This window comes from Petaurus breviceps, unplaced genomic scaffold (assembly GCF_028583685.1).
Source record: "Petaurus breviceps papuanus isolate PSGF00001 unplaced genomic scaffold, PetGlider_PUasm1.0 90847, whole genome shotgun sequence".
Lineage (NCBI taxonomy): Eukaryota > Metazoa > Chordata > Mammalia > Diprotodontia > Petauridae > Petaurus > Petaurus breviceps.
The window spans coordinates 4,173,596-4,182,214 of record NW_027187360.1 but is presented as its reverse complement, the minus strand read 5'-3'; the positions used below and the strand labels follow the sequence as shown (position 1 = coordinate 4,182,214).

The window sequence follows — 8,619 nt, the reverse complement described above, 5'->3', positions numbered from 1 at the left end:
GAGAGAAGGACAATGGAAAGAAGATAAGCCTGTCTGTGTCTCTCTCTCTCTCTCCTAACGGGTGCAAGAAGGAAGGAAGGAAGGAAGGAAGGAAGGAAGGAAGAAGAAAAGGGAAGGGAAGAGAAAGGAAAGGCATTGAAGAAGAGAACAAAAAGAGGAAAGGAAAAGAAAGGAAAGGGCGGAGGGGAGAAGGAAAAAGAAATTATGAAATATATATGGAATAGGGAAATTTGTAAAGGAGCTTGTAATTGGGGTACCTAGCTTTATATAATAAATGTGTTCCTAAAAAGCTGCATGTAAGTCAATTCCTATTTTAAGAACCCTAGGAGAGCTTGCTATTTATAGGAATCCTACAGTGAATCCTGTTCTATTCAGCAAATAATCACCCCTCAGTTTATCATCTTTGTAAATCTAGATTTTTACATGTGTACATATGTGCTTAAAATAGGTCCACCTCCAGTCTTCATTTTGAAATTGGCTCATAGAATGTCAGAGCTGAGAGGGAACTTAGAACATAGAACATCAAATGTCAGAGCTAGAAAGGGAAGAGTTGTCACTTGGAGGAGGACTTTTTTCCCCTCTGTTTCAGAGGGCAGAGCTAGGAGCAATGTGTGGGAGTTGTAGAAGCAGATTTAGGCCCTGATGGAAAGAAAAATTTCCTAACATTTAGAGCTGTCCAAAAGCAAAACTAGCTGCCTCAAGGGGCACATAAGCAAGGCTGGATGACTACTTTCTAGGGAGGATGTAGAAGGAATTCTTGGTGAGGCAGAAGTTGGGCTAGATGAGTTCTCCTCCAGCTCTGAGACCTGAGATTCTATTCTATAGAACAGCAGAATATGCCAAAGAACCTTAGAACATAAAATAACATAACTTGAAGGGATCCTAGAACATGGAATGTCAGAAGTACAAAGACCTTTAGGGTATAAGATGTAGAATGTCAGAGTGAGAAGGAATCTTAAAGATCTAACTCAATTCTTTAGTTTAATAGATAAAAGCATTGAGGACTACAATGTTACAACATATTGGAAGTTCTGTTATGGTTCAAGACTGACTTTTGGGGGAATCAGTAGGAGAACTGTATTGGAGGATTGGTCTTGAACTTGTAAAATGGTTTTCACTCTCTCAGGACCTAACATGTGTGATGCCCAAATATCCTAGTGAGGCATAGAGGTGATGCAGTGGATAGAACAATGAGCCTGGAGTCAGAAAGATCTGAGTTCAAATCCAGCTCAGACACTTAATTGCTATCTGACCCTAGGCAAGTCACTTAACCTGTTTGCCTCAGTTTCCTCATCTGTAAAGAGGGGGATAGTATCTACCTCCCAGAGTTTATAAGGACAAAAGGAGATAATAATTATAAAGCATTTAGCACAGTGCCTAGCACATAAGGGTTATATTAATGTTAGTTAGCAGAAGTAGTAGTGCCTGAGTAATATAGGAAGCCAGTTTCTGTTTACTAGCACTAGCAGGGAACACTAGTTTCATTTTGAACAAGATGTATTTTGCCAGTGGCCTGAGAGCATGAGTTTCTGGAATCTCTTATAAGGTCAGTTATTTGTACTGTGGCATCTTACAGACCCAGCTCTATGAACATTCACTATTGCTTAATGAGTTTACATTTGACTCCAGGAAAATAAACAATAGTGTGTCTAAAAGACACAACCAAACTATGTGTACCCTGAAATCTGGGACACAAGATATCCTAAGAGGCAGCATAAATTAGTAGAGAGAATGATGGAAGGGAAATCATGAGACCTGGGTTCTAGTGTGAGCTTTAGTAAATAGCCATACAACAAGTAAATAGTAAATACTATATACAACTTAAGAAGTTATTTTCCTGAATTATCAAATAAAGGAGGCTGAACTAGATGATTCCTAATGTTCCTTCTAGATATAACAGTGTGTGAAACAGTTAAAAAAAAAAAAGGACTAGAGAAACGGGACCTAGGTTCAGGTCTCAATTATTCTACTAACAGTAGCCTTGGGTAACTGTTCCTCAGTTTCCTGATGTGCAAAATGAGAGGGTTGTGCATGTTCTCTAATGTTCCTTCCAATTTTCACACTCTATATATGAACCTAGGAATTTATTCCACTCCCTCTGAACCTCACTTTCTTCATCTGTAAAATGGGGGCAAATAAGACTTTCAATTGTACTTTTAAACAACTGCAATTTGAATTAAACTTCAAACTCACAAAGTTATTATAAGGAAAGAACTTTGTATACCAGAGAGTACCATAGAAGTAAAAGCTATAATTCTATTAAGTGATTATTTTAAAAGTCATTTTTATGTCTATATGTTTATATTTTTTAAAGTCATTTCCCATGCTAAGACCTGCAATTTTCTCATTTCTGTTCTAGTATCCCCTACAGTGACTTGTACATAGAAGGTACTCAGTAAACATTTACTTATTGACTGACAGCATTCTCTACTACTCTGCAAATGTTGGGCCTAGAAAGAATTAACGGACTAGAGATAGAGGCCACATGTGCAAATTTGAAGCCTGGAGCTATTCAGGGGACAGGAAGGAAAGGAAAACTTTTCAGTACATGGTGGCAAGTTTTAGCGGGAGCACTGGGAAATTTTGCTGTTAGCTTGCAGAGTGAGGCAACAGGGGCCTCGGGAGGCATGAGCAGAGAATTACTGGAAGCTCTCCAGAGCCAGAGCTGGCTGGTGGTTCAGGAGGTCCAAGGTAAAGAATTCTTACAATCATGGGGTGTCAGAAGGGACCAGTAAGATGATCTAGCCCAAACTCAAATACAAATGCAGGCCACTAATCCATACTCAGGGATCCCTTGTGGGCTGCATATCAACTTAGTTTAAAAATGTAATACTCTCTATTTTTATTGTGTTTTTATTTATTTTGTTGAATATTTACCAATTGGGAGGCTAGGTGACACAGTGAATAGAGTGCCGGCCCTGGAGTCAGGAGGACCTGAGTTCGGTTCCAGCCTCAGACACTTAACACCCACACACAAAAAAACTAGCTGTGTAACCTTGGGCAAGTTACTTAACCCCAATTGCCCTCCAAAAAGCAAAAAAAAAAAAATTTACCAATTACATCTGAATCTGGTTCTGGACATAATTGGGACTGTCACAGGTCCCATAAGGCCCTACCTCTTTCAACACCTTTAAGCTAGACCAACCCCTCTCATTTTACAGATGAGGCAACTGAGTCCAAGAAAGGGGGAGAGACTTGCCTAAAGTCACATGGTTAATAAGTAGCAGGGTCAGGATCTCAATTAGGATCTTAGGACTTCAAAAGTCCAATGCCTCCATCATTACAGGGGGAACCCTGAACAGCCATGATATTGGCTTTGAATGAAAGGCACTATAGCTCCAGGAAGGGTGAGGACAGAACATGTTTCTGTCTTCAGACATTGCTGGCTCCTTTGAATCAGCCCAGCTCCTTCTTTGGGTTTCTAAGCAGCTACTGATATAAGTGCCACAAACTTGCTATCTGTGAAGCCAAGGCACTCTGAGATGCCTGGATCACAAAATGTCAGAGCTGGAAGAGTCCTTAGAGTTCATCTAGCCAAGAGTTCTTAACCTGGGGTCTGTGAATCTATTTAGTTTGGTTTTTTTTAATATTTTGATAACTGTATTTCAAGATAATTGTCTTCCTTTTAAAATCCTATGTATTTAATTTGATATATTAAAAAATTATTCAGAGAAGGGAACCACAGAGTTCACCAAACTGCCCAAAGGGTCTGTTACCAAAAAAAATCTTAAGAACCCCTGATCTAGCCCAACCCTCTATCTTACAAATGAGGAAACTGAGGCCCCAAGATGGAAAATGACTTGCTCAATATCACCCAATAAGTAGCAGAGCTGAGATCCAAATCCAGTTCCAAACTGAATCCAAATCCAAATACAACCCCAAATCTCTATCAGGATGAGGCTACATCAGTTTTCTCCTTTATAAAGTGAGAGGGTTGGGCTAGGTGACTTCAACTAGGGTCTTTTCAACTCTAATGTTATATCCTATGTTCCAAGGCCCCTTCCAGCTCTCTAACATTCAGTGAGCCTATGGTAACAGGTGTCACCCACACCCATAGATTATGTAGTAAACTCTGTTTCCCTTCCCTCCCCTTTGGATCTCCTGGTGACTAAAGGAGACAAGCCCGAATTTGGAGTTAGACATGGGAGGACAAAATACAAAGTCTTTCAAAAGTCTCATTTTCCCTCTGGGTGCTTCAACCCTGGATTGAGGCCTTTAAAAGGAAGGAGTAGGAAAAGGGAGGAGGAGAGGAGGAAACTGGGATGGGGAAGGTAATCTAGCAAACGACTGCTATTTCTTCCTCCCACCTCCTCTACTTTGTTTCTGGCCTAGGCTTCCTCGTCCCACAAGTATACACATTTTCACACAAATGCCACAAACAAGCAACTTTACTAATTTCCCAGACCCTCCCTCCCCTCCCCCAACACAAAGGCAAACTTAAAAGTAGCATTAAACTAGGAATCAAGAGACCTGGAGACTAGTGGCTCGGTTACCGGCATAGTGTGACCTTGGAAATCACTTTTCTTTGGGTCTTATTTGGATAGAGAAGGGGGCAGACCCCCTTCCCCTAAAATAGCATTGGACTAGATGGATGATCGATAAGGTTCCTGCCAGCTCTAATATATATGATTCTCTGAAGTCTTTTTCAAAAAGTTTGTTCCCCACTTTTGGGCACGGCTCTAGCTCAACAGTATGTCACATCATTAAACCTTCAAGCCCAAGGCAAAACTTGCTGCTTTCCCTCCCCCTCCCTCTCTCTATGCTCTGGCCCTTCTGGTCCCAGCGTCGGCCCTGTGATTCAGCAAAGAAAACCAAGCTGCCACTCTTCCCTCTCCCCAAGTCTCTTTTTGAGTCGACGGGGGATAGGAATCTCGGTCAATTCCCCTTTACCCACACGCTCCTTACTTAGCCCCCTGTTCTGTGGCTGGAGGAGCAAAGACAGAATTTCTTGTGATTGGACCACAGGTTAGATAGCCCCGCCCCTTTCCATCCTCCCCACCACTCCACTATCCTATCCCATCCCCCATTCTCTCTGTGTCTCTGCTTCTACACCTCCCTCTCTAACAAATCCCCCCCAGAATGAGGAAGCTCTGAGGTCGAAGACACCCACTGCAGAGGAGGGGAACTGCTCTCCAAAGACCAATTCCACACAGCCCCGTGGGTCACCCGGGCTCCTACCATAATTCTGCTGAGTCATTCAAAGCCCAGCCTCTAGCAAGCTGCTCTGTCCTTGAAAACAGCTGCCTTCAACCACTTCCTTGAGACCTATCTCAAAGTCCCCCAAACCCAAAGGCCTTAAAGGGAGGAGGAGGAGGGAGGAGGTGAGGAAGGAGACTTTCAAGAAAAAAAAAATTCAAAAAAGCAAACCACTGCCCCCCCAAGGATCTTTTACTAGACGCAAAAGTTTATTAAAATTGTTCATTATTAATGCTTCAAACGCAGAGATCCCAAAATATACAGATGCCTCTTTCCTTATAGAAATAGATTATTCTTTATAATAAAAAAACGTAGGAACATCTTTAACAGATTACTCAATCCATGACTGACAGTTACACGTGGTTACATCAGTTGTGTACACAGTCGTTCCCAGCCATGTTTAAAGATTGCATCACTCACTTTCTGTTTGCCTGCCCGCCGCCCCCCTTCTTCGTTCGACTATATCTGTGTGTGTGTGTATATATATATATACATATGTTGTGTATATATACATAATTTCTGGTTTTTTAAATAACACTATGCCTTAAATTCGCAGAGATTCCCCGATCTGAACATTTGGTGGGTGGGGAAAAAATATATATATATATATAAAATAATAAAATTACCAACAAGAAAGCCAATTCGTCAACCAGACAAGGTGCAGAAGTTTTGCAAACGTCGCCGGGGGTTGACGGGAAAAGGAATATGTGAAGGCTCTGACAAGGGGGTTGTTTGGATGACGGAGGGTCAAGGGGGAGCGGAGAGGACTGGGGTACAGCGGAGGTCGGTGGTGCCACCCTCGCCAGGCCCTCACTCAAACAAGAACCTAAAAAAAACCCAGCAGCTCTTTCCGAAAACAACCTACCATTCTCCTCCTCTCCCCACACAAACACCCAACAAATCTTCGAGTCTCTGCCCTTTCTCTCCTTTCTGATAGGTCTGTCCCACCCGGGAGCTTCAAGCAAACAGTCCTGAGGCTAGCAGTCTCCAGATGTGGCCATCAGTGGTTGCCAGATACGATCACCCCAAGTTTCCCCCCGACCAAGTGTCCTAGAGGGGGGCGGGCCGTAAGGGCTAGAGGCCTCCCCGCGGTGGCGGCGGCTGGGGCCCCCAGAGGGCCGCTGGGCTAACAGTGTCCAGAGGAGGCCAGCAAGGGCTCGGGCAGCTGTTTGAACAAGTTCCTAAGTGTGCTCAGCTCTCGGGACAACTGCTCCACCTTCTTTTGCAGTCTCTCGTTCTCCGCAGTCAGCTCCAGCACTTTGTGCTGCGTTTCCAAGTTGCGCATCTTGGCTTTGTCCCGGCTCTTACGCACCGCGATGTTGTTGCGCTCCCGGCGGATCTTGTACTCGTCGCTGTGCTTATCCACGCTCTTCTTGGCCTTGCTCTTGGGTGGCAGCGGGGTCGGGCCGCCCGGGTAGCAGCCTCCGGCCTTGCCCTCCGTCGGGTTCGGGGTACCGGGGGGACTAGAGGAAGACGACGTGGACAGGTTGCCGCTACTACCGCTCGGTACTGACTGGTAGCCCAGGTAGGAGCGCATGGCATAGGGCGAGCCGGCGGACATGCCCCCGCCCGGCCCCGTCGCCGAGTCCTCTTTTCTTTTGCAAGGCACCGAGTCCGCCACCGAGTCGAAACCGGGTTCGGCCTTGAGCTCGCCTGCCCCCGGCGGTGGCAGTGGTGGAGGCGGCTGAAGGGGCGTGAAGCAGCCCGGAGGGTGCAAGCCGCCTTTGCTAGCGCCCTGTTGAGCGAGCCGGCCCAGGCTCAGGTAGCTGTAGTCTGGGCCCGGCGGCTTCTTGCAAACGGAGCCGCTGCCTTTGGCGTAGTCGTCCGCGAAGAGGTCAGAAAGGAAATCGTGGTGGTGGGGGGGATGAGGAGGGTGCGCGTGGGGGTGGCCGGAGGAGGCGGGAGCGGAGGAGGCGGAGGCGGCGGAGGAGGCGGGAGGAGCCGGCTCGAAGTTCCCCCCCGCTGCTGGGGGAGGCGGCGGCGGCTGCTGAGGCTGCTGGGCGCCCAGCGGGTCCAGGTAGGGGCTGAAGTCTATGGCTCTTTCGTGGTCGCCGATGCTGAGCTCGCTCATAGAACGGCCCCCGGGCCGGGGCGGGTGCAGCTTGAAAGGAGCTATACAGTCCGCCTCGTAGTAGAAGTTCGCCACTTCCATGGATTTAAAGGCCGGAGGCTGCAAAGGGAGGCATGTTGGGTCCCAGGACACCAGGCGTTGCATGAAAGCAAAGGGAGAGAGAGGAAGGGGAAGGGGGAGGGAGAAAGGGGGGGGAGGGGGAAGGGAGCAGGCTGGGGCAGGGGGCTTGGCTTGATGATTTTCGCGGCCCCCCTCCGCCCCGGCCGCTGCAATCCTCCGGCTCAGAGACGGAGGCTGCTTTCTGGCTTAGGCTGGGCCAGGCGTTCTGGGATCCCCTGGAGCTCTGCTGTCACTGCTGCCTGGGTCCGGTACACCGTGTTGGGGTGGACTTCTGCGGCGCTCGGCACTGCTGCTGCTGCTGTAGCTGCTTTGGCCGCTGTTACCGTGGCTGTGGCTGTTGCTGCTCCGGACCATCTGGTCCCTCCGGGTCCCGTGCGCGGCTGTGACTTGCTAAAGTTTCTCGCTCGCCGGTTATTTATAAAGGCGGCCCTTAGCAACGGCCCATAGGCTGCGTCACAGCTGGCAGCCTGCCCCAAGCCGCGCATGCCGGGCCGCCGCTTCCCCTGCTCCCCCTGCAGCCGCCACCACCACCAAAAAGCTCCCTGCGATCCTAGCGCCACGAACTGGCCCCGCAACCCAAGGAAGAGAACAAAATCAGAGATGTGCGTTTTGGGGGTCCAGCGTACTACCCGTGGAGCTATCGCGTGCGCCCCAGCTCCCATCCCAAGGGAGAGGCTGGGGGGAGGTGCGGCCCCGCCCCCTTCTAAAGAACACACACACACACACACACACACACACACACACACACACACACACATTCTCTCTTTTTCTCTCTCACACACACAAATACACACCACCATTCCACAGTCCCCTAGATCTAAGCCCCATGTAGATCTTACCTCCACCCCTAGGTCTCCCTCCTGAAAGGGGCCGAGGATTTCCGAACCTCCCACTCCTGCAAGGGTCTTTGCTTGCGACCCTGCCCCTCTTTGACTCTCCAAAGGTTTGCGCTCCCCGCCCCGCCCAGCCCCACCCACCACCCTCCGCCCCCCGCCTGCGGTGGGGTGGGCGAGCAGAGACTCTGGGGTTGAGATCCGGCCACCGCCACGATCTGGCCCTTCACCGGAGCTTCTCTCTCCCACCCAAGGCAGCTCTATCTCTGTTCGGTGCTTTGTTCCCACCTCCCACTGCACCTGCAGCTCGGATCCCTTGGTCCCCTCCCTCGAAGCTGTCAATATTCTCTTTCTTCACTTCCACCTCCAACCCACCTTCCGACTGAAACCCCCAGTACT

The 8,619-nt window shown here is 48.3% G+C and overlaps 1 protein-coding gene and 1 long non-coding RNA gene across 2 annotated transcripts in view; both read right to left on the bottom strand.

Moving 5' to 3' along the window:
- Positions 1 to 8,347, bottom strand: part of LOC138149408 (uncharacterized) — an 11,639-nt gene extending 3,292 nt beyond the window's left edge. Inside the window, exon 1 of the long non-coding RNA XR_011165314.1 lies at positions 8,227 to 8,347. This is a non-coding gene — a long non-coding RNA (uncharacterized lncRNA). The remainder of the gene's footprint in view (positions 1 to 8,226) is intronic.
- On the bottom strand, positions 5,385 to 8,146 carry CEBPB (CCAAT enhancer binding protein beta). The gene has a single exon (XM_069072403.1). The coding sequence runs from the start codon at positions 7,409 to 7,411 to the stop codon at positions 6,323 to 6,325; it is 1,089 nt and encodes a 362-aa protein (XP_068928504.1). The 5' UTR covers positions 7,412 to 8,146; the 3' UTR covers positions 5,385 to 6,322.
- Positions 8,348 to 8,619: the final 272 nt, after the last annotated feature.

Coding starts and splice junctions, on each gene's coding strand:
- CEBPB (XM_069072403.1), bottom strand. CDS start 7,411: ATGCAACGCCTGGTGTCCTGGGACCCAACATGCCTCCCTTTGCAGCCT.